This window comes from Alosa sapidissima, chromosome 12 (assembly GCF_018492685.1).
Source record: "Alosa sapidissima isolate fAloSap1 chromosome 12, fAloSap1.pri, whole genome shotgun sequence".
Lineage (NCBI taxonomy): Eukaryota > Metazoa > Chordata > Actinopteri > Clupeiformes > Clupeidae > Alosa > Alosa sapidissima.
In genome coordinates, this window is record NC_055968.1 from 26,428,968 (window position 1) to 26,454,313 (window position 25,346).

Sequence of the window (25,346 nt, forward strand, 5' to 3'; positions counted from 1 at the left end):
ACAATTTAATGAATGTGCACTGTTCTGCCATTTACAACTAGATTGGAGTCTCCGCATGTCCTTTGGGGTTTATTCAACTGATGTCAGCAGTTCACATTAAAAGTCTTTAGGCAGGCATTTCCTGAGGCTATGAGGGGGACAAACTAACATCTGATAAACCTGCTGTAGTTTTTGCTTTTCTTTTGACTTTTCTTTTTCTTTTAACCTCTCTCTCTCTCTCTCTCTCTCTCAAATTCAAATTCAAAACGCTTTATTGGCATGACAATTAGTGAAGAAAGTGTTGCCAAAGCATATAGTGTCTAGAACTCATCAAGACTAAATAAGTCATAAAACAAAATCTGTGAATACATATATATGTATAGAAAAAAACATACACACACACACACACAAGAATACACGAAACTCTCTCTCTGTCTTGTCTCTCTGTCTCTATCTTTTATCATCAGTCTAGGATCTCTCTGCTAGTGTCTCATTAATACTTCTGCCTGGAAAGATGAAGGATGTTTTCCTGTCCTCTCTGCACCTAACACAGTGGTGCCCAGTGCTCGGCCACCCTGGTGTCTCCTCCTCACTCCCAGCGGGGAAGGCCAGTGGCGGCAGCCGCAAGGCTGCCTGTCTTTGCCTCCAGGTCAGCTCCAGCTGAGCAAACAGGCGGTTAGCCCTCCAGGTTCTCTGGTTCACATTCCAGTGGTTCTGTGTGGGGGAAAAAAAAAAACACACCTCTGGCTCGAACTGGCTCGAAATATCAATTTATTTTTAATGAGCCACTTAGTCTGCTCTCGTTTTCTCAAATTTTCAGTTTTTATCTCCTCAGTCTCTCTATATCTTAGAATCGACTACTACCGTTGTGTATTTTCTATGTAAAGTATAGCATAGTGGCTAAAGAACTAGGCTAGTAAGCAGGAGCCAGAAAAGTTGACGTTTTAATTGCCGGCTGCCGCCCTTGAAACTGGCCCTTGTAAAAATTGCCATATGCAGGTCATTTTGGATAAAAGCATCAGCCAATTGAACAAGTAAGTAAGTAAGTATATTAAGTTAACCACACAGCATTTTGTCACTATAGTGAATGATAGTGAATAGATAAATAGTGCGTATCTGTCTGGCCGTCTGTGTGTGTGTGTGTGTTTGTGTGTAAGCATGCACAGCGCAGGTTGCTGAGTTGGCTGTGGCCTCTGGTGCTCCATCTGGCTCCGGCTCTGCGGCTCTTCCTGTTTTGTGCATACCTTGGTTCTTTTCCCCGTGCCCCGGCCCGCGCTCCATACCGATGCACAGCACAGCTCCAGCTCCAGCACTGCCTCGGCCCCGTGGCCCCAGCTCTGTCTGGCCCGTGGCCCAGACCTGCGGCCCTGAATAAACATCACCCCTCTCTCTCTCTCTCTCTCTCTCTCTCTCTCTCTCTCTCTCTCTCTCTCTCTCTCTCTCTCTCTCTCTCTCTCTCTCTCTCTCTCTCTCTCTTTCTCTCTCTTTCTCTCTTTCTGTTTCTTTCTCTGTGTGTGTCTCTCTCTGTCTCTGTCTCTTTTCTTCACTTTCTTTCAATTTTTCTCTTTTCCTTTTCATCAGTGAACTCTCACTCCCTTTGTGCTTTGGTTTAAACTTAATATCTTTCCTATGAGTTTGGACACACACACACACACACACACACACACACACACACACACACACAGAGTTTTTGTTTCATGGCTGTTTGCATCCCTTACGTGTCACACATTCCTCTGCATTGCTGTCTCGATCCCTCAGCTGTGCCCTGTTAGAGGGGAACTTTGTTTTCAACTCAGACGCCTCCTCCCACCGAGTGAACGAAAAATTACTGCTCTTTTCTCTTGGATCAGTCATGTGCGTGCGTGCGTGCTTGCGCGTGCGTGTGTGTGTGTACACGCACGTATAAATGTTGCTTTCCTCTCCTTTGTCCTCCTGTCCTCCTAACTTCATCCCGCATCTCTCCTGCGTCTCTCCCCTAGGCACACGTTCTGGCAGTACCGCAAGGAGAACCCCAAGTCCGTTGTGGGCGACCCTCCTCCCGATGGCCAGCCGGGCTTCAACAGCGGCGTAATGCTGCTGGACCTCGAGGCCATGCGGGCCTCGGCCCTCTACAACCGGCTGCTGGAGCCCGAGCGCGTGGCGCGCCTGGCCGAGCAGTACCACTTCCACGGCCACCTGGGCGACCAGGACTTCTTCACCATGATCGGCATGGAGCACCCGCGGCTCTTCCACCCGCTGGCCTGCGGCTGGAACCGCCAGCTCTGCACCTGGTGGAGGGACCACGGCTACGGGGACGTCTTCCAGCTCTACTACCGCTGCCCGGGGCCCGTCTACATCTACCACGGCAACTGCAACACACCCATACCGGACGACTGAACGGCCCCGGGCGGGCGTCAGGACGCCTCGGAGAAGACATCAAGACCAATCGGTAGCGTTGGGAGAATTTGGAACAAGCCTGAATGTAGTAGCGCCATTTAGAAAATGCCTAATGCAATACCAAATTAAGCACAAAAGAGGAGGAACTTTTGGTAAAATAAGTCCTTTGTGAGAGCAATGGACAAGGTACCTCACAAAATTGTTTTTTTGGTGCCAACCTGTTTTGACAGGATCCAATTTGGCAACAGTGTATTACCTTAATAAGAAGGGCTATTCTGTGATTACTTACAGTAGATTCTGCCACTGGTACAAAAAAAGGGACAGCAGGGTCCAAGTTAAAGCTGTGCATCTTTTTGCCATTGCATCATTTCAGAAATGTTTAGACAATGAACAAGCTATATTTTTTGCCAGAATGTCATATTTTGACAACAGTGTTCTAAATGTTTCTAAAATATTTGTAATTGTTTTCCATTGAATTGCTGATTGTGTAAATAGAGGTCTCTCTGTTGCCGCTTTTATTTTTTTGTCATCGTTTTAGCTCTCACCCGTCTGGTTGTAATTGAATGGCTATGATTGAGTCATTAGTTTGTTTTCTGCAGTTCTCTGACCCTCCCGGAGTCCATCCCTTATCTGTGTGTTTCAGGAGGGAAGGCAGGCGGTAGACTCCACTGGCCTCTCCGCTCCCCCTGTTAACCCCGTCACACCAGCACTGCCCCCTCCACTGGCCTCTCAGCTCCCCCTGTTAACCCTGTCACACCAGCACTGTCCCCTCCACTGAGCCACTCCACTCCACTGACCACTGAGCCATGTGACTGGTTTGTCGTGGTAAAGATTGTTCCCTTTGATCCATCCACCATGATGACGTACGTGTGTGTGTGTGTGTGTGTATGTGTGTGTACAATAGTAAACGTCTAGTAAAAGTACAGGCTAGGAATGCAGAAGAGGAGGGTACATGACAGTCGAGCAGCAGCAGCAGCAGTGGAGAGGTGATGGGGAGTGAAGCGGAGCACTGCTCTCCCCCCACACAGATATCCGCTCTGCCTTTGATGGCTCTGTTGTGTTGCTGGAGGACTCCCACACACGCGCTCTCACATATGCAGTTACATTCACATTCACTAACCTTTCTTTCTCCCTCTCTCTTTACCTCCGCCTCTCTCTCGCTCTCTCTCTCTCTCTTTCTCGCTCTCTCTCTCTCTTTCTCTCACTCACTCTCTCTCTGACCTCTCACTTCACCTCTTAAACTCTTTGCATTCTTAAGCGTGTGAAGCTATGCAGAGCAGCAGCAGGCATGTTCTGGCCGCCTGACTCCCTCATATTCTCTCGTATGGACGAGCTGCTGTGCGCACAGAGCTCCGTTCTGCCGTGACCTACTTTCGGGACTTTGACACCCTCAGCCACCCTGCGCCCGCTCGACTCCTCTCTGCTCCTCTCCTCTCCTCTCGGCTCGGCTTACGGCCGCCTGCTCAAGGTCTCCTCCAGCGCTGCACGCTCACAGGGACGCTGAATGGGATTAAATCGCTGCTCGTGGATGAATCGAGGGAGGCAGGCACTCTCAGTGGTTGGCTATCTGTAGGCAGAGGGTGGGGTGGGGTGTGGGGGGTTAATGTTTGCTGATTGGCAGATGCATGTAGCGTGAGTGTGTTCTGCTTGGAGACTAGGTGTGCCAAGGCACATTCTTGACTGCTGCAGAGAGTTCTGGCAGTTTTCAGGGGGTTGGGAGGAGGGGGGTCGGGGGGGTGAGTCGTCCCCCCCCCCCCCACTCTCCCACCCCTCCCCAACGCCGGTGTCTGACCCCCAGGGAGGATCAGGCTCCCATCAGATCAGGAGGCCGATAATGGGCCGAGAGGCAGCGTGCTGGTTGTTTTGCTTGGCTGTTGGTGGGCCTCTTATCAAGGCACAGCATGCTCCTTGGCAAGCCCTAGTCTGTCTGCACTGCCCTCATCGAAAGGACAGTGTGACTGGGCGCGAGGGAGCAGGGAAGGGAAGAATACCTCCCTTCAGTCTGACCCCCCCCATCCCCCCCCCCCCCCCCCCCCACCCCCAGTGTTGATGTGTGGAGCGGTTGCCAGGCAGTGCAAGACCCAGACCCAGTTTCCTGAGGCCAGCGGCCTGAATGCGGACTCTGAGGGACGGGGTCAGATGAAAGTGTTATCGGAGGCAGCGAGACGGGGGTGAGTGTCGCTGTGCTGTCTGGCTCCGCCTCTGGCTCTGGTTCCGGTGAACCAGATCAGTCTGTCCCCAGAGAGGTCCAATCAATACTATAAGTTGGGCCGCCACTGTTGAATCTCTGTTCATGACTCAGACAGCTCTAGCTGAGAGAGATTATAAAGGAGATTGTTTTTCTAGCCCATAATATTTTCCTTTGTTTTTACGTTAGTTTTATCACTGGAAAATGTTTCCCTCTTTTTCTTTTCCTCACCTTTTATTTTCCGTTTGCGAAGAAATTGAATAACTGTGGTCCATTGCATTTTTTGTGATTGTCCAATGAAGTACTGCACTCGTTACTGTGCTGTCAGTTATATTATGTACGTTTGTGTCACTTTATTATGGCCAAAAAGTTGCCAAGCCCTGGTCCTCTACATTGAAGCAACAACAATTAGAATTTCCATTTAGAATGATGAAGTTCGATCGATTAGTCCACTTGAAGTGTTGGAAAAGGTTACTGACTTGATGTACTGTGGTCTTAAAATCCAATCAATGAAGGCTAATCTGTCAAAAAGGGAAGCTGCAAATATGAATTTATAATATTTGTCTATTTAAAAAAAAAATTGTATTTTATTATTTGCCAGTGTTGTTAGTTGTTTTGTTCTGTATCAGTGTTTTTACATGTAAATCATAAAATGAATAATATTTCAATCTTAACAGGACACTTGTCTTTAACCTAATTGTTCTAGTTACATCACCAGTTGACACACTTCAGATGAGTGCAGCTAAGGTGCTGTAAACAAATGTGTTGTTTCATTCCCAGGATAGCTCTGTGTTGAATTGTCTCTCTCTCTCTCTTGACCTACATCTGGTTGTTTGTTTGTATTTTATTTGTTGTCATTATCAAAATAAATTGAATCTATTTGTTCAATATGAGTGGTATGCACTTATGTCTTTATTTACCACTACCGTGGTAAGTGTTACTGAAGTGTACTTTGCACTCAGCAAATTGAGGAGGCTGTTTCTTTCTGTTTCCTTCCTTTCCTTTGTGCTCATTGGAAACGGTACAGTGCAGGAGTGTGCGTTGTGTTTTCCCTCTTAACACGTCATCTTCATTGGGAGCTTGCACTGCTGAACTCCACCGCTTCTCAGTTACTTGACCCAGTTCTGTCACTCTTGCCACCTTTCCCCTGTGTTTGTCTGTTTCACACGGACGCTCTCATCATGTGCAACACAGCAATCCTCTACTCGTAATCCTCTTCGGTAACACTTTCTATGAAGGTTGTATTTATAACGCCCTATGAATGCATTCATAATGTTTTATAAGGTGTCTATAAAGCATTGTAATGCTCATTATTACCATCTATATGTATTCACAAGTCATCATAACCAACTTCATGATGCATTACGACAATTAATTATGAATGATTATAATTTTAATCTGAATAATGCATAAAATAAAGTGAACTAAATGCATTCCTTTTGTCTTTATGTCCATGTCTCTCATTTCATTGTGCCTCATATTTGCTTATAATGATCTTATATCTATATATATAACAACACCTCATTTGCTCTACTTTACCTAAAGCTGACAAATAACACCTATGACATTAACATACAGTAGTAATTTATAATATTGTGCATATGGGGTAAAGATGGCAGACTCAGTACTTAGTTCATTGCACCCTTTCATTATTCAGTGAACTTATATCTGTTAATAATAGGGTCATATTCTTGTCACTTTACTTAGAGCTGACAAATAACAGTTACGATATTGCATAGCTGTTTATAATTGTGTGCTGTAGGGAGATGTATAAATTATTATAACTTTATTACATATACTTATAGCTATAGATATATAGGACTACAGTAGAAGTCAAAACTCTTTATGCATCACTATATGCATTTAGCATAGAGAAGTAGTTATGATGCATCATAAAACTGACAAGTGAGTCGGCAGATCTTGACATATTTATAATGCATTATTCAGATAAAAATTATAATCATTCATAATTAGTTGTCATAATGCATCATGAAGTTGGTTATGATGACTTGTGAATACATATAGATGGTAATAATGAGCGTTACAATGCTTCATAGACACCTTATAAAACATTATGAATGCATTCATAGGGCGTTATAAATACAACCTTCATAGAAAGTGTTACCTAGTCTTCTTATGGCAATCTCTTTTTCTGAACCCTTTCCTGATGCTGGTATGAAGTGGTTTACAGGACCATAGATTTCCCAATCTCGTGACTGAGGCTTATTCAACTAGTATATCCAATGAGAATATTATACGTAAATGAGGGATTCAAAATGTTTTTCTAAAATTATTTGTGACTCCTTCAGCCTTTTAAAGCAGGTTTGGATCCTGCAGTCTTGTATATTAGATGCCGTAAAAATGACCATGGAGATGAGCGTTCAAGACTGTCAGACTGTCAATTGCATAAACACTGTCCGCTTCGATTTGACGTAATTGAGAGTGCGATCTTCAGAGCCAGGCAGGTCATTTTCCCCCTCATTTAACAACGCCCTGCTCTGCTCCTGTTCTGGAAGTGATCCTCTTACACTGCATGTGCTCCTGAGCCCATCACAGGCAGCGTCACTACCGAGTTTTTATAGACACATAAACCCCTGAGTGGCCGCAGAAGGGCACCCCTCTGCCCACTCTGACGTCTGCAGGTGCCCACGCGGCACTGGCATTGATAATGTGTTGGTGTTGCCCTCTGCCCCGTGGATCTGTCATTACTAATCACACGCAAATGGAGGCAGACAAGTAGCTCCTTCTCCCCATCAAGGATGGCTTTTTATGATGATGTGTATGTAAGTGACGATGCTCTGTGCCGTCAGCAGCTTATGCTCAGAGAAAACTACAATACACTTTGTCTTCTTTTTTTTTTGGAAGATTGCATGTTTGTATGGGCATTCGGAGGGTGTCCTAATGATCCTACACTTTCAAATTCGTGCAGTTTTGACCATGTCAGCCAGAGATATTGTGATGAAAACACCTAATGTTTTGCTTTTTAATTTTTAACTAGGTGGCGCTATACATGAAATAAGTGGTAATGGGATAGGTTGACATGCCCCCTTAAGACCAATATACAAAATAAAGGTGGACCTCCTAGGCCCTACGGTTCTCGAGATATTCACAGAAAACTGTCTCCGGCCACCTACAGGCCAGTTGGTGTATAGTAACATAAATTAATTTATTGTGTGGCCCCCCATGAACGGAATTTCACGAAACTTGGCGTGCATTCAGAGGGTGTCATAATGATCCTGAAAAAAAGAAAAAAGAAATCTGACTAAACCTATATGACCGCCGCTTCGCTGCGCGGTGGTCATAATTATACACCCCTATCAGATGACCCAGCCAGGGTTGATCAGGCCCCAGCTTGTGTCCAGGCAGCACTACCCCACCCGAGGCTCTCCATTCCTGATCCACTGCCATGTCAACACAACTTGTGCTGCCTCCGTGACTAACTTTATGGCCTTTTGCCTGCTGGCCTCTGCCTAACCCCTGTAAATATGCATAACTTCCAATGTGAATGCAACAGGGTTTCTCACTAATTCACGTAAGGCGCACATTTGTAAAGGCCAATGAAATGCAATTCAGTAGTTAAATAAAATCTACGATAATTCCAGAAATATATCCACACATGATTTAAAATGACTTTCTTTGTGTGTGGTTCTTACAAGTTTTACCTGGAGGCAGGAAGTAATCCATTATGTTACTGTCTTCATAAGCGCTTGTATAATGATCCTCATTCTGTGCTCCCGTAACTTAGAGTCCATTACGATTGACCTCGTTCGTTCCCACAAATTGGAGGTATCTTTGTAAAGACAGAATAATTGGACTCATAGGAGGTACAGACTCATGTTTTCAAAAGTACCGCAGGATTCCATGATTCTTGATATGAAACAAAACTAAGTAATTGTAATCTCTCATGACAAAAAAATTACAGAACACTGGAAACAGCCAAATGTACAAACAATATACCTCTGTTTGTCTGTTTCCACTTGCTCCACTCTAAAATCATCTGATCTAATAACTGAGGAACTCTGTGAGTGATCTTTGTTTAATGAAGAGCAGTGTAGACGACATCAACAGCACATGTGGGCTTTAGCCCAGTTGCTCTGTGAAGACCTCCTTTATTGGAGGGGGGTTGCGGAAATGTAGGTCAGAAGAACCAGAGCCGCAGTCTGTGTTTTGACTTCATGGCTCCTCATCTTGTATGTGAATGTGACCAACCATTTCCATCTCCCTCTCTCTCCTCCCTCCTCGTTCTGTCTCTGTGGCCCCACACCTCTCAATTACCAGCCAGTGGAGAAACAGTGACGGCGTCATTCGGCCGGGCTACTTCCAAACAGCGCCCAAGGTTTAATTGAATCAGCCGTGGCACGTCATACATGACATTTGCAAGGCTGGACTGCTGACGTGCCCGCTCAGAGATGGATGTGATTCCGCCCCCTCCCTTCACCTGCCCTGAGCACCACCCCGCCCCCGCTCCTCCTCTGATCACTGCCCCCCACTCCTCCTCAGACTGGCCCACAACCCCCATGCAGACTCAGATAAAGGTGCTTTTTGTGTCTCTCTTTGTCCGACGACAGGTGGTCCTCCCGGGCAGACGTGGCTACTTGCGGACAGCTGTGTGAGAGATGTGCAGGTGTCACTCGCGCTGACCCAGATAATTGTGAAACTCGGTGGCCTATTTCTTCCCAGCCCCCCTTTCAAGATTGCACCTTTGAATTCCCAGCCATGTTCCACAAACTTAGAGGCGTGAGTCCCTGCATCGTGATCACAACAGAGAAGCAGATACGGCCTATTTCTGTATCTAAAAAATATAACAATCTTTATTTCAGCGTGTGCTCATAAAAATACTATATTTCTGAGAAGAAGATGCGAGAACATTGTTATAAGCAACTTATTAATATGATTAGCAGGTGACATCTTCATATGTAGTTATTTAGAACTGTATACCAAGGTCATACTTGAAACTTATAATTATCCAATTAGAGAGGAAGTAAGATTTATGAAGAAAAACAAATCACTGCAAAAATATGAATAGAAGTCAAATTTAACATGCTTTTTTTAAAATGAGCATTGACATGACCCTCTCTGGCTTAATCATGTTAATCATGATGATTGATCCACAAATAGAATGGTCGGACCCCACACCTCTGTACCTTTATTTTGCCCTAAGTGAAGTGGCAGTCCCAGTGGGTTGGATTAGTTGACTCCTGTAGCTATACATTAAAACTATATAATAAGAGCTTTGTGTCAGCGCTTTAGGGAAATATATCAGCTTGGCTGCTGGAGTTCTGAGCAGCATAACCAAATCCCTTTTACAAATTGCAATTCAATGCCAATTCAATGCCTGAGTGTGAATGACAGGAAAGATGAACTGTATAAATCTCTATCTTCATCTAAAACTGTTGAAGTGTCATAATAAGTTGTGAATTCTGGAGATCGTGCACTGTGAAATGGATGTATGTCAAAACCTTGTGTGACATGCCAAGTCTGGCTTATTGTGTTGTGTCAGAATAATTATATAGAGTTTTGCTTTGATTTAGCTGCAACTGGAAGTAGCATGAAGAACAATAGTCTGGTGCGGTTGGGCTTTTGCTCGTGCCTAGGCAAAGATTCTAGAGCACAGCAGCACAACCGTGCCTGGGTACAGTTTGATGATATGCAGTGTGAGTGCGGACCAAGAATGGGAGAGAACCGTACTTCGGCACGGTACAAGTCAACCGTGCCATGTGAGTGCGCCCTAATTCTTGATCTGTGGCTGTGTCTGGCTGTTAGCTTGAGTTCTCCTTGGTACATGAAGCAGTAAGTAAGCAGTACAACAGGGCTGTGTGACTGTGAGTACATCCGACTGCCCCTCACTCCTTTGTTCCGCACGGCTGCACCCAGAGTCATGATGCGTCATGACAAGATCCAGATGATCACTATTGAACATGTATCAGCATCAGACGCCAACAGTATGTATCTCCCTTCCCCCAGGGTATTTGAGTCCAAACAATTAAACCCTGAGAAAAACACATTACAATGCGGCCTTGTGAAAGTCAATTATGCATGTCAAATGCACTGCAGTTGAGAGATATGTCTGGATAATGGCCAGATGGAAAGAAGTGAGGCATTGTGGGCCTCAAATTCAATTTCCCACTGATGTGCCAGCGAAATTACATTAAAATCACTCGGCTGCAGTGGGTGCTCGTATAAAATATTGGTGGAAAAGCATCATCTCCCCTTGTTATTACTTCTGCCTGTGGACAAGCAGAAAGAGTGCGAGACAGACAGTCCTCTGTGCTTTTAGCCAGAGTGCCTCAGGCAACTCCCCAGTGGAGAGAGTGCATACATCTCTATGGGTGGAGGAGGTCTCATAATTAATGTTGAGGCAGCAGTCAATTTCACAACTTCAGACCGTCAGGACAACTCTCTAAACCACTTACAAAGTTCAGAGCTATACTCAATCGTTTTTTTACCAAGTTCCTGTGGGGATAATAAAGCTGTGATTATCCTATTCAGAGTACAGCAAGAGTGCAGCCTTTGTGCTTTTCTTAATGTGCCTTCCTGTCCACCCCCTGGTGAGTTGCTGTCTTTCTGTTCTGTTTGGATGGGGCTGATTATAGGACGATCAAAACCTGAGCTGTTTGAACGAACACACACACCCACACCCACACACACACACACACACACACACACACACATGCCCCTAATTTCACCCAGGTCACACAGCAGAATAGTAATTGACGACTGTTATTGGGCACGGGAGGCAGAATGAGGTTTTTATCGAGCCCCTCTCCACAAGGACCTTAACAGGTTGTTCTGACATCCCCATCTCGGCAGGTAGACGAACGGCTCTAATTCACGGCGCCACTGACGCCACTCGCCACCTGACCACGGGAACAAGGCCTGAGTGGAGGCGAGAGGAAGTGTGTGAAGGTTAGCGTGGATTTCAATTCCAACTCCCCATTCCATGGACAATCAATCACTTTTACTGCAGCCACAGGAGGCTGGCGTTGGTCCCCTCTCTTTGTGTTCTATACACTCTATAAGAAAATAAGAAAATGGTGAATACAAATTTCTTAGATGATACTTTTCTTTGCTTACTGTGTTTTATGGGTTACGTGCCTATAATGACGTTCATCACCAGGTACGCAGTCGGCAGAGTTCCTCATCAAGGAAAATGTCCTCGCCAGGCTTAAAGCCTCAACCATAGGCGATTGTGCCAAATGAACCCCAAAGCCCCAACCCACCTCTTCTCAATCCCCCCCCCCCCCCCCCCCCCCACACACACACACGTACGTCATCATGGTGGATGGATCAGAGGGAACAATCTTTCCCACAACAAACCAGTCACATGGCTCAGCCTCTGAGTCTATAAAATGACTCACGCCGACATAACAGCACTATGATATACAGACATTACTGTCCAATATGCTCAACAGTGAAGCAATCTAGACGGGCCCTCTGACCATTTCAATTTTCAGTCATTCGCCTTGTTGACCAAGATTTGCGGCACAGTCGTCGCTGTCTGTCGTGTTCACGGGGCTCAGGGAAAGGGCGATTAGAGAAATATCAGAAACAGCCAGACTACGTCTTGATGAATCTGTGCTGACTGTCAGGCAGACATTCAGAAAGGCACAGGGGCGAAGAGACAACAAGGAGGAAAAGACAAGTCAGACGTCAGGACTAAATAGTAGGAAAAAGCAGCTGTCAAAATATGAAAGCAAGAATGCTTATTCAATCACAGCTCATAAATACCCATCTCTCAAAGAGAGCATTTGTGCACGGAGAGCAAGTATTACAGGCAGACGTTCAGGTTCACGGCACAAATATCTATCTGCACTGAACTTTTGAAAAGGCTTTTGTTGCATTTGATGCCTTCTCCATTTGGGTCCAGGCATTCCTTAGGTTTCTGTCTTTGCTTCTGTGAGTTCATTTATACCTGTGTAATGTGTAACAGCTTACAGCATTAAGTCATTTCTGTCACACACAAAACACAAACATAATTAAAGCAAAAAAGAGTTCTAGAAATCTGTCCCTCTAATGACTTCTCTCCATAACACACTTATGTTCTCTGCTGTTCTTCTTTAGTAATTCAATCATTTCAAGGGTGTTGATTTGCGTGGGGACCGAAGGACGTGTCCACACCAATGTCAAATTACGACTGAAATGTCCCCACCAATATTCAGGTTGAAATAGGGAAAAAAGCGCTCACAGCGCAGCGCATTTCTTGTAATGTGCAGTAGCCTATAAGGGTAAATCGCGCTGATTTGAAGTTACCTATAATAACTACCAGTGAGCCGCAGTCTCCTGCGCAGCATGCAGCGCTTCAGCTTTACTTCACTACAACAGGGGCGCCTTAATACCACCCGAGGCCCCTGGGCTATATGTTTTTTAAGGGCCCCCCCTGCCCCAATATTAATTATAATTGAATGAAACCCGGCCCGCGATCTGACCCGACACATAGCGTGCGCTTTTGGTTAATAACATGCAGTGTAGCCTATCATTATTCAGCCTATGTAAAACCTTTACATAATAAGGAACAGAAAGCCCTCGAATCACGTCCGCCTACCCATGACCTCGCTTATCAAAAAGGCTAGCCTACTGCACGAAAACAAGCGTTGAACTTTTACACTGGCTGTAGGCTAAGTTAAAAGATGGGTACACATATGGACGTTTTAAAGCTTTTCAAAAGTGCATGTGTTTGTCGTGTCGGGGGGTTCCCCAGGAGTTTTTTTGAAATTCTGTCTACTTAACACACCAGTTTAACGCAGTTTGGGAGGGACAGAAATACTTTTAGCCTACAGAACAAGCTGGCTCATGTGACGTGAACATGGCTAACTTGTGCATTATCACTACACTACATGGAGACATATCTCACGTTAACAATGGAGAAAACATAGACTATTATATGTGCGAATGGGTTAGCACAAACTTAGATGTTGGTGAACGGAGATGCAGATCACTAATTCATATTTGCGCCACAGCCTATGTTCTGCGTTCACTCCAATGAGACAAGTGAAATACATGTTTTTAAAGCCGTTTCATTTCCAGGCTATTTGCTACGATATTTACCTGCTATGCCTTCTGTTTTCATGGACAGTTACAGGAATCCACGTCATTCGTTTATCTCAATCCTACCCACATTACAGTATCTCCAGAGTTTGTATGATAAGTTTGTCAGTCAGTTTCAGCCTCTCCTCTAGCTCCTCTACACCCGTTAGGATTTAGGCTATTACGTTTTGTTACATTTTGTTACACTCTAGAATTGGAGAAGACAAAGGGGGCCTCTGCATTGATGTAATTGTAGAGCAGTACGATGTGCTCAATTATTTAGGCTAGCTCCAGAGTAGGCTAATGACGCCGCGAATACGGACACGGCGTTTATTATGTAAGGGATAATGTATAGATATATGTATGAATAATATATGTCCCGACAGGGCGAACCGGACCCCGACGCGCAGCGGAGGGGTCTTGTTCCGCCCTGAAGGGACCTATCTCCCGACAATGACCGGCGTTCTATACATTATCCCGCTTATTACACGGCTACTTACCAAAACGACACAATAAACTCCCCACGATATGACTCTTTAGCCTACATAGCCTAGGCTATAGCCTATTTGTTACCGTTTCATCATGGCTTTTGCTGAGAAACAAATAGTTCGCAACAACACACGCTGAACTTGAATCAAACATTCTTTAGAACACAGCTGATCAACCGTCTGCTTTCACTTTTGAATGAAGTTCCAATCCTTGCGTAGTGATATAAAAGAATTGACTTAGAAGCACAAAGCCCATTTTCCTTGACAGCGGTCTGTTATACTTACAGTAGCAACTGTTATTCAGAATTAGCAGACCGCCGAATGTTGGGAAGGTCCATTCAAGTGAATGGAGCATTCTGCAGCACTCTGAAGAGCCGTGTAATAATATTGATTATCATTATTATTATTAGGAGGCCCCTCATTGGTCGAGGCACCTGGGCTGAAGCCCAGGTAAGCCCCTGCATTAAGGCGCCAGTGCACTACAAGCATGAAGTGCGTCCAAATTCACCCATTCTTCTCTGTTGAACTCCTCGAGAAGTAGGCTACTCATCACACATGTGTCACATGAAAGAGCCTTTTCTCAGCTTTTAAACGGTGCTAGCTAGCCACTGTTTGCTGTGATAAACAGTTCGCGAGAAAAATAACTTCAAGAGATTTAATAATTATTCTCTGCGCCCATCTCCACATCCATTCGTCTCGGTGGAATATCTACACACTCTTCACGCAACACATGACAAACCATATATCAGAATAAACAGCAGACCTTACCGAACACAAAGGTGTGTATAGTTCCCGTGTTTCCGTGTATAGTTAGCTGTTCCAGAGTAATCCGGTTTTGAAATAAATTATAGCAAAATTCAACATGGTCTTTCGGCTGCATTTCTTAAAACTGAGCTGTGCTTACATCGCCTAGATATCTGTAAATATTAGAATCAGAGAATATACAGGCAGCTCACGGTTAAGAGTTTGTCAATGTAGCCTTAATGATTTCTTTTCACAAAATGCTAAGCATGTATTTAAGGTTCTTAAAACTGAGCTGTGCTTAAATGGGCATGATTTTATAACAGACCGAAAGAAAATAAATGTTAAATATAGCCTACATATCTGTAGCCTACATATTAAAATCAGATTATGTAGGCTACACAGTGTAGTTAGATCAAGTTGGACAGTAGCACATTTTAATCATGGATAGTAGTTGGACAGTAGCACATTTTAATCATTTTATATAGGCTATCTATAGTGGCTGGTGAAAGAGTTGACTGTTTTTTTTTTTGGGGGGGGTGGGTAGTGGGTAGTGTCCCCACCAAAGCTCAGACCAAACCTACGCCCTTGAATCATTTAAAGACATTCTAAAACAATTCAAAGTGATTTTAAAAATGTATATGTACTATGCACTGCACAGATATAGAAAACCATATTTTTTAATAAAGATGTTATAACAAAGAGGGTAACAGATGCTGTAGTCTGTGTGAAACTCGGCATGACCATTATTCCATCATATTCCATAATTTACTCTTACTCGCTTTGAATTGAAAAGCAGCTATAATGTATAATATTAAATATTTAGGTCCATATTACTGTCAGGGCTAGTCATTGACCCGTCAATGTTCTCCAAATATCTCGCAGCCCAAAACATGGCATACAGACTAGTGAGACTCTTGAGACAGCTTCATGGTATATGAATAGAGCTCCCTGTAGCTATGGACAAGGCTGGAGAGCTCTGGGCCTTGTGAGCTCCATTTCCCCACTGCGACAGTCAGGTTAATCTGCCCTCACATGAGGAAATGAGGTCTGGGCTCTTTTTGTCATGCTTGATAAAGGGGAAAAATAGATGCCTGAAACTTACATGGTGTTGTTTGATGGTCCCATCCCCTTTAGGTATTAAAAGTAAAAAATGTGTCAGCACAATCCCAAAGTTCTTTAACAAATCTCACTGGGAGTTGTAGATGTTATACAAGCATCATGGAGTTACAATATTTCAGTCAAGCAGTATTCAGAGAGTGGGAGGCCTCCATCTGGAGATTTAACTCATATATCTATCATAAGGGAAGGCTACATTTGTTGAAGAGGTACACTCATAAAACTATCAGTATTATTTGCATGTTAGCATCGCCTCATATTTGCATCTGCTTGATTTCCCTCTGTTATGCTGTTTAGATATAGAACAAATGAAAGGCAATATTGTTGGTGGTGGTGACAATGTGGGTGACAGTGCTGCATGTTTACTTTACTATCCTTATCATTGCCTGATATAGTGCTCGACTTCATTGCTGATCTTGGCTTGGCAAGAAAGCACAATTGTTACTCACGCAAAGATGAACACATATACACAACCCTTTATGGATGCTATAAAGGTTATTCTGCCGGATGTATTGTGAGTAGGCTATGTCACGTTTTTCTCTAGACAGTTTTTGCTGTGCTCTGTAAGAAAAGCATTTTAGCACTTTTTCTTTTACAAAACCACATTGGAAAAGAGCAGTATCCACAGAGTATGCCTGCCTGCGACATCAGTTGCATATCGTCCTCTTCTGCCCACTAATGTCGGTGCTGTTATGCCACGTCACGGGCTCCTCACTGCCCCCTGCTGTGCCTACTGTGTCCGCGTTGCTCTTCCTTCTCATCCCATGTCACCTCAAGGGGGCCCATCTCCGCTCTCACTGTTATTCACTGGCACTGCCGCCGAATATAATTACCACTCAGACCAACAGAAAGCCGAGCACACAGCCAAGCACAAAGCCAACACTCCCAGTCACTGTCCTCGTGGGTGAGCGGCGCATATGTTGTTGCTGGTGTGAGTCAGTAATTGTTGATAAATATGTCCAGTGTGCGGGACACCGGGACCCAGCATTTCTGTGTCCCTTCGCTGTGGGCTCACGTTTGGCCGTGCCACCTTTCTTGCCGTCCTCATCACTCACGTTGCAGGCCATTAGCCGGTGCCTCCGGTCCACATGACACCTCCGAATAGGACAAGTGAATGATCAGTCGATGACTAGTGATCAGTCTCCGTAGTGGTGGGAGGAGGGTGTGCGTGCTTGGTCTGTTTTGAAACGCCTGGCTAGTTAATCTCCCGCATTTGTATGCGCTTTTGAATGGAAATGGCCTGTTTTTGAACAAAAAACAAGGACAGTCAAGCACAGGACAAATCCATGTGATACAGATACGTACTTCGCTAGTTTTGGTAGCTCTTTCTCACTTTACTGGCGTGAGCGCAGAGCGCTCATTTGAAGTAAATTTGAAAAGAGTGTTGACAACTATCTTTACAACAAATAGCCATCAAAGATCCCACAATTGCCCAAAGAAAAAAATATTATTTAGACCCCTATTTGCAGAGATGTCATATTGATGATAAGCCTCCATACCTTGTGTGTCTACCTACCTAGTACCAACCTTTGTGTTTCAATTAGTGAAAAAGCCAGTATCAGAAAACCAGGTCCATACACACCACTCCATGTCCAAGGACGGGGATCTAGACCTACAGTAGATGGACTACACAGACAAAAAACAGCTATAGTCAGAGATGAAATTGGGTTAACCATTACCTCAAGAGCCTTTTAGTGTCCATCAGGCATGGTGTCTGGCTGTCTCATCTAACACAATACACCCCACTGCTCTGCTTTTGACATTTCAGTTGTTTTTTTTTATCAAAAGAATTCTTCAGGCTAGACCAATGAGCTGCTGCACGCTAGCTTCATAATGAAGTGTGTCAATCAGTCACCACTGCCCCTACTCTCCCATGGATTGAAGCTATTTAGATTTTATTGGTTTTCTCTAATGGCTTCTGATGTTACCATTTCATGCATGTAAATGCATGTTTACCACAGCATTCCCTCCACTGGAACTTATAGTAGGAATAGTATAAATGCAAGTATACAGTATGCATATTTTCTCTGATTTTTTTTTCCAGATGTACAGCAGAAGTGGGATAGTCTAATGTGGCTGTGTGTCTTTGGTTTCCCGATTCAATACAACAGCTGCAGAAGAGGACAAAAACAGAGCAGCTGGTGTTGTGGATATGTGGAGTGAAATTGAGATGCTTGGAACTGCCCTAGAAATCGAATTCTGTGAAGGGAGTGAGTCCATTCTGTTGTGATTGTTTTGTTTTGGGCTTAAATTAAAGGGGATGGTGACATATTGTTTTTCGGTCCAGTTTCTGTTTCTTCTGATTGTATCTTCTGATTGTATCTACTGTAAATGCAATGCTGGGGGTGAGAGGAAAAATGCATTTCAAATCTATTTTCCCCACACCTTTACAACACACATCTGTGTCTGGAAAATGTTACCACTTTATATTGACATGTGCTTCCTATTACTCCTTAATTCAGAATAATATTAATTCATTTAGCTGAATTATAAAGTTGAAATAGCCTTTGATGTGCACTAATTAGCAGGCCATTATGCACTTACAACTAAAACAGAAATGTGGTTAGTGATGTGAAGCATTAGCATTGTGGAAGTCATGAACAGTCCTGTTGTTAATGGGAGTGAACTAAGCAACCCAGTTTTTCACGCTCCCAAAACCCTGACATTGACTGACATTGAGAGTATGCGATTTCCACTCACGTGTCTAGTCGCTTTACAGAGTGATGAACTCTCTGATAATTGCTAAGTGTTCATTGGTGGAAACACTCTCATCTACTTAAAAATGAGTCATCATTTTTCCCCCTACTGTTTCAAGTGCAGGGGGGCAAATGGAAAATGTTAATACTGTATACAACAGAAGCAGATTTTTTTTGATTGCTCATATTCTCATATTATGATCAAAAGTAAGTAACTTCTCCAAGTTTTTTTTTTAATTACAGTCACTCACATTCTCTCTCTCTCTCTCTCTCTCTCTCTCTCTCTCTCTCTCTCTCTCTCTCTCACACACACACACACACACACACACACTTCAAAGAAAAGTCTCTTCCAGGCACACAATGCCTCCTCTGTTGTGCCATGAAGCCAGGGGCAGCACAGCCTTGCCCTCTCTCATTCCATGACCATAGCTGCACCAGCGCTTCATCCCTCCATTGTGCCGCTCTGGCTTCGGCTCAGCAGGCCTGGGGTCAGTGCTGAGTGAAAGCCGGCTCCATTCGGAGTTATTAGACATGCTGACTGACCGGCCCACTGAGCCCCTCTTAGCGAGCGCCGGCCAAAGCTGCCTGAGTGCTTCTCAGTGCACCTGCGAGTGTTGATTGCAGACATGTGTCCTCCCGTGGGGCCACCTGGGCCGAATCACCTGACACTGAGACTGGCTCACGGCTCGTAATGTGAGAGATCCTTACTGGCTTGTGTTTATCGGCAGGGCCGCTGGAGGAAGGGAAGGCAGTAATGTGTTTAAGCTTCTCCGCCGGTGTGCTGCTACTGCTGCTGCTGCTGCTGCTGCTGGGTGGTGTGCTGTGTGGTCTGCTTTAGCGGTCATGTTTTGACAGTCAGTGGGACATACGGCCAATCGATATCGAACACAGCCACTGGAGACCCATCCTGTTTTGAAATGGGAAAATCGATGCTCCCCATATCTCACTCTCCCTCGCTTTCCTCTCTCTCTCTCTCTCTCCATCTTCCTCTCCGCCTGTGTGCTCCGCCTGACATTGGATCACTTTCTACCTTTACTTATAATTTCTACATCTAACCAAGCACCAAATATAACATGCCGGTGATAGAATAAATGTATTAAGCATAATACATATAACACTGTTCTGTAGCCGTCGTCTTCTTCTTTTCATTTGAGACTTTTTCGTCTGTTTTTTCTGAGACCTGATTTTCTGAGACCTGACTCCACTTTTTCTGACAGCGTTTTTTCTGAGACCTGACTCCACTTTTTCTGACAGCGTTTTTTCTGAGACCTGACTCCACTTTTTCTGACAGCGTTTTTTCTGAGATCTGACTCCACTTTTTCTGACAGCATTTTTTCTGAGACCTGACTCCACTTTTTCTGACAGCGTTTTTTCTGAGACCTGACTCTGAGGATGACAGAGGTTTTTCTGAAGCTGAGGCAGTTTTGTCTGAAGATGACAGATGTTTTTCTGAGTCTGACACCTGAGTCTGGTTTTTCTGACGCTGAGGCAGTTTTGTCTGAAGATGACAGATGTTTTTCTGAGTCTGACACCTGAGTCTGGTTTTTCTGACGCTGAGGCAGTTTTGTCTGAAGATGACAGAGGTTTTTCTGAAGCTGAGGCAGTTTTGTCTCAAGATGACAGAGGTTTTTCTGACGCTGAGGCAGCTTTGTCTTAAGATGTTTTTTCTGAGTCTGACACCTGAGTCTGAGGATGTCCTAAAATGAACACCGTACATTCGGTTTTTGTCATGACAAGTTGGGGTTAGGGTTAGGGTTATGACAGTGTCATGTCACTCTTATGTATACCTTCAAGTAAAGTGTTACCGATTTTAGTTCACCTGGATCATTCAGAAGAACACACTTTCATCCATCTAAATGGGCATGTTAATCTTGCGAGTGAGACTGATCTCTAATCAGTCTGAGCTCTAATATTTATGCACTCATTTAAGAACAAGTTGATTAATCTTCCTGACAGATTGGATCTGACTGGAAGCAGCTTGAAAAGCACAGCTGCAGTTATGTACCCCCCCTCCCCCCACACACTCACACACACACACACACACACACACACACACACACACACACACACATTTAGCACCCTCAGCAACATGGCTCCACGCTCTCATCACGTGCCCTGCAGCTATTAGTGCTGGGTCTGAAGGCAAACTTCTCTCTGTACCACTCCCAACATAAGGCCCTCTCTCTCTTAAACACACACATACACACACACACATACACACAGATTGAGCCAACAGGATTAGTCTGCAACAGGTGCTGTTGATCCATCTGCCACTCCCTTAGTGAGAGAGAACAACTGGTACAAGCTCTACCAGATTGAAATGATCCAAATATTTTCGTTCAAGGGGATGACACAGGCAAAATGGAATGATAAGTTTGTTGTTCCAGACAACTACATACAGTACAGTGATTTCCATTCTGTTTAGAACTGTGTATTTTTTTGTGTGTTAACTAGCCTACATGTAAGTAGACAGCAGGGAATTCCGCACATTTCAGATGGAGGATATCTAGGTCATTCAATGCAGAATTTAGATTATATCCGACTCCGAATTTTCAAGTCTCCAAAGGGACAGCCATGCTTGGTATGATAACACAGTTGTCAACAAGTTTGCATTAGCAAATATGTATGAGAGGGCAACTCTCCAAGCCTTTGTCCTCCTTCCTTAGTGTGATTACCGTCATCAGTGACTGATTGTAGGTGTCCGTATCTTAGAGGCACCACCTTTATTACATGCTCATTATGGGTGATACTCCTGTAATGCCCACCATTAGGCAGCTGCATCGTCACCCGATAATTCACTGGGCTTTGGGGATAAATTCACTGGGCTTTGAAAATCTTTGCACCATTTGAGGTACAGAATGGCAATCCTATTCTGCCTATTAGGCTTGTAACTAATCGTGAAATGTCTGGAATTTCAGGAAAACTACACACAAAGTGTTCCCATGTGTTTTTCTTATGTGTGAAACCTTCCCATGCACACAAAGGTCTTAGTTGAATAACAACCTCTCTCATTAAATAGTGCATTTTGTTTTAAAATCATTTTCCCATTTCGTTGCAGTTCCTGTCATAATGTTGTGTGGAAAAGCTTGCCCACCAAATCTGGATGGTGGCTTTAGTTGCAATACGAGCTGGGCTACAGTGCTACTGAAGGATTAATAATTCAAGCTCACATCCCCTGGAGAAGTCACAGCACTGGAATAATAAGCAGTGGATCAATCAGAGGCTCTGCATTTCTGAACGTTTGCTTCACTGTCTCTACATTGTTTCTTCTCTCCCTTTCTTTCTATCCCTCTTTCTCTCTCTCTCTCTCTCTCTCTCTCTCTCTATCAGACACACAGTATATTTCTCCATGCTGCTGCACCTCTTTCTTCTTCTCCATCGACCCCCCCACCCCCCCACCCCCCCGCACAGACTGGGGAAAGTGCTCTCTCACGTTCTTCACACACTGACACACATTTCCTTGATGATGACCTACATTCACACACACATTATGTACTTTACACACACATTATGTGCTTTGCTCTCAGCCTACCCCACTGCATCATCAATCACCAGGTGTACGTCATAATGAGGACTACTGCAAAATAATAGCAAAAAACAATTCTGCCCCCATTCTCCCTCCAGTCTATTCTATTTTGGAGGTCTCCTTTCCAAGAATAAGGGACAGCTAATTTCCTGGATATGAGATTTGAACAGCGGGGAGCTGGGGTGGGGTTTAGGCCTTGTGATTTCTTTTTGTCCTTTTCTTGTAAGGTGTCAGAAAAGTGTGGAAGCTATAAACACAGCTATGGACCCTTTCAAGAGAGTTCCATTATCAGCATCATAGTTGGCCCCACAAGACTTCCTTTTTAACATTCCATATGTTATCTTAATGCAGAGGAAGTAGATTGGGGCCCAAATAGAACGTTCAAACATTGTTTTTGTTTTTATTGTCTATAATGATCATGTAACAGGTAGATTTTGTCCCTTTCACGTGTGGGACACAACTGTGGTTTAATGTCATGTTAGATGGTAGAAGTAAATGTGCAAAAGGTACACAAATGCTCTATAATATTTTATTTTATTATAATAATTTGTTGTCCTATCGAATGCTGTTCATTGTGTTTCTGCTCTTCTCATACAGTATGTGTCCTCATGGTATGTTTTGTGAACCCTATAGCCTACTTGCTGACAAAAGGACTGCCACTGGACAATGCAATGGGCCACGGTCACAAATGCAGCTCAAGGTTGACCATGTATGCTGTCATTGATTGAGCTCTCTCCAGGATTTGCTTTCACACGTGAGCGCTCACACACAAACACAGCATTCTCAAAAGGTGTGGAGTGGAGGCAGAAGCTATTAACCACACGTGTTTGAGAAGGACATATTTGTGACGCCATGTGCCAATTGTATGATGATAACATTAGAAAAACACTGAGAGTGCAGATTCAACAAGTTCATATAATTCAATTACCATTTAATTGTCCATTCTTTTTCTTTTGTGTTTCCTGTTTGTTTCATTACTAGCCTACTACTCCACAAGAATATTTATTAGGAGCACTCTTTTTGAACATTCATCCACCTGAGTCATTTTGAGATATCTAGGTTTTCAGGCCAACTAAAGAGTTCTCATTTTCAGTGTTGTACAAAGAGAGACTGAGGAGGTACAGTACTTCAAACCCCCTCACTAAATTGTGTCAAGGTAGCACTGCAACATTAAACCAGGTGATGAGTGCAGCATGAACCCATTACACCTAATGAGCTTGCATCTGATGTGGTACAGTAGGCCTATCACGATCAGGTTCCTGCTGTTTGTGAGGACAGAATTTCTTTCTTTCTTTGTCATGCTTCTTGATTCATCTAGAGACCTTGGTTTAGGCGAGTAGCTTTTATTATGCCCCACTAAAAAAAGTAGCTTTTATTTCTGGTCTCAAATAGCCAGATACAAAGTAGACTTTTTTTTCTCACGATCAATTTAGTGGGTCATATGAGCTTGTAGACAGTGTTCAGCTCTCTGTGTCTGTAACAGAAGCATGGCGACCTGCACTGTTCGAGGTGAAACCCCCACGCGGCTTAGAGGCTTAATATGCTAGTGCTAGCCGCCTAGCGCTGGGATTGCGTGGCTAAATAATTTAAGTCTTGGCTCTTGAGTTAAGAAACTCAATACACTTGGGCTAAAGCTTCTAAAAGGGGCTTCTTTTATCAACTGAGCTCAGTTACAGCTTCCAACAGGAAAAAAGTACCATTTTTATACCCCACCTTACACCTCCACCACCACAACCACCTCAGTAACTTAAAAGCCCTGTCCACACACTCGAGCCTCAAACCCATGAGCATGTAGTTTCAAGCCTGAACATTCAAGAGCACCTTTTGTTGTATAGCTCACATTTTCACAAGCACAGGAAGTGAAAAGAGTTTGTGTGAAAAACAAAACATATACAGCGCAGTGATTGCCTTTGAAGTCAGCATCCTGTCACAAGAAAGGGAAGTGTACAGGCAGGGGGGGAAGAGAGGCTGCTGGGCAGCATGGGTCAGGTTGATCTTAATTGAAGCGTGGAGCCATGAATTCCGGGATTAAAGGCTTTGCTGAAGATTCAGTTTCACTCCCTTAATAGCGATAAAATAAAGAAGAAAAGGAGAGCTCTGTTTCTAGGGGTCAGACACAGTAAAATGTGAGAAGAGAAGGATTGATGGTGAAGTGAAGGGGGAGAGTAACCAGAGAGAGTGATTTGCACATATGAACAAATAGGGCTATGTTTCATCCAAACCTTACTTCTAACTTACAAAGCTTCACTACCTTCCTATTTATACCATTTCAAATGTATATTCTGCATTACCCATAAATCACTGCTCCATTTAGTACCCTATTATCATAAGACACATGACACACTAAAACATATGGAGCACTACAGTCTGTTTTGTCTGTGGAGACTGAATAGCTACTTTATTTTACATACTTACTTACTTTAATTCCATTTTCTACAGCAGCACCTGATACTTCTGCTGTGATGACAGTGTTTGTTCCGCATCCTTGAATTTCACATTGTGTAATATGAGTATGTACTGTATGTGTGGTTGCGTCTCTGTGTGTGATCTCATGTCGGTATGCTAGATCATCCTTTATCTGTGTGTCTGTCTCTTTTCATTTGTCTCTTCCTCTCTCTTTCTCTCTCTCTCCGTATCTCTCCCCTGTTGCGCTGTGTAATGGACTGGGTGTGCAGCCAGCCAGCGCTCCACGTCTCTTCAGTCTATTTCCATCGACCCTGTCGGCCACATAATGCAGGCTAATGCAGAGGCCTGGCTCTGCGGCGACTAATCTCCAGCCCCATCTCCCTCTCGCTCCTGCTCATTACGCCCATTACCAGACCGCCACCCCTGCACACGGGAGCCTGACCCTGTCACCAAACTGCTGTCCTGCCTTTTACAATGGCCTACTTGCCAGGCAACGCAGCCTCCTTTGACCTGCTCTCTCTCTCTCTCTCTCTCTCTCTCTGGTGTAAGTCTGACCCATAGTTGTGCTTATTTTGGGAATGGATGAAGAAGAAAAGAGCTCTTGCTAAAACGTAGGTGGACCTAAAAACAGTGAGGTCCTTGGGCCCACTTTCTGATGTGTTTTATTATCAGTTTACATATTTCAGCCATCATTCAGTCTGTCATCTGCACCTCCATCACTGTCTGGTTTGGGTCAACCACCAAACGGGACTGGGCCAGACTGCAACGGACAATTACAGTAGGGCTGCAGAGATGATCATTGG

At 44.1% G+C, this 25,346-nt stretch overlaps 1 protein-coding gene across 1 annotated transcript in view; it reads left to right on the forward strand.

Annotated features, from left to right (window-relative positions):
• Positions 1 to 5,431, forward strand: part of xxylt1 (xyloside xylosyltransferase 1) — a 39,867-nt gene extending 34,436 nt beyond the window's left edge. Inside the window, exon 4 of the mRNA XM_042056786.1 lies at positions 1,959 to 5,431. Coding sequence (XP_041912720.1) covers positions 1,959 to 2,355 — 397 coding nt within the window. The 3' untranslated portion in view covers positions 2,356 to 5,431. The remainder of the gene's footprint in view (positions 1 to 1,958) is intronic.
• Positions 5,432 to 25,346: the final 19,915 nt, after the last annotated feature.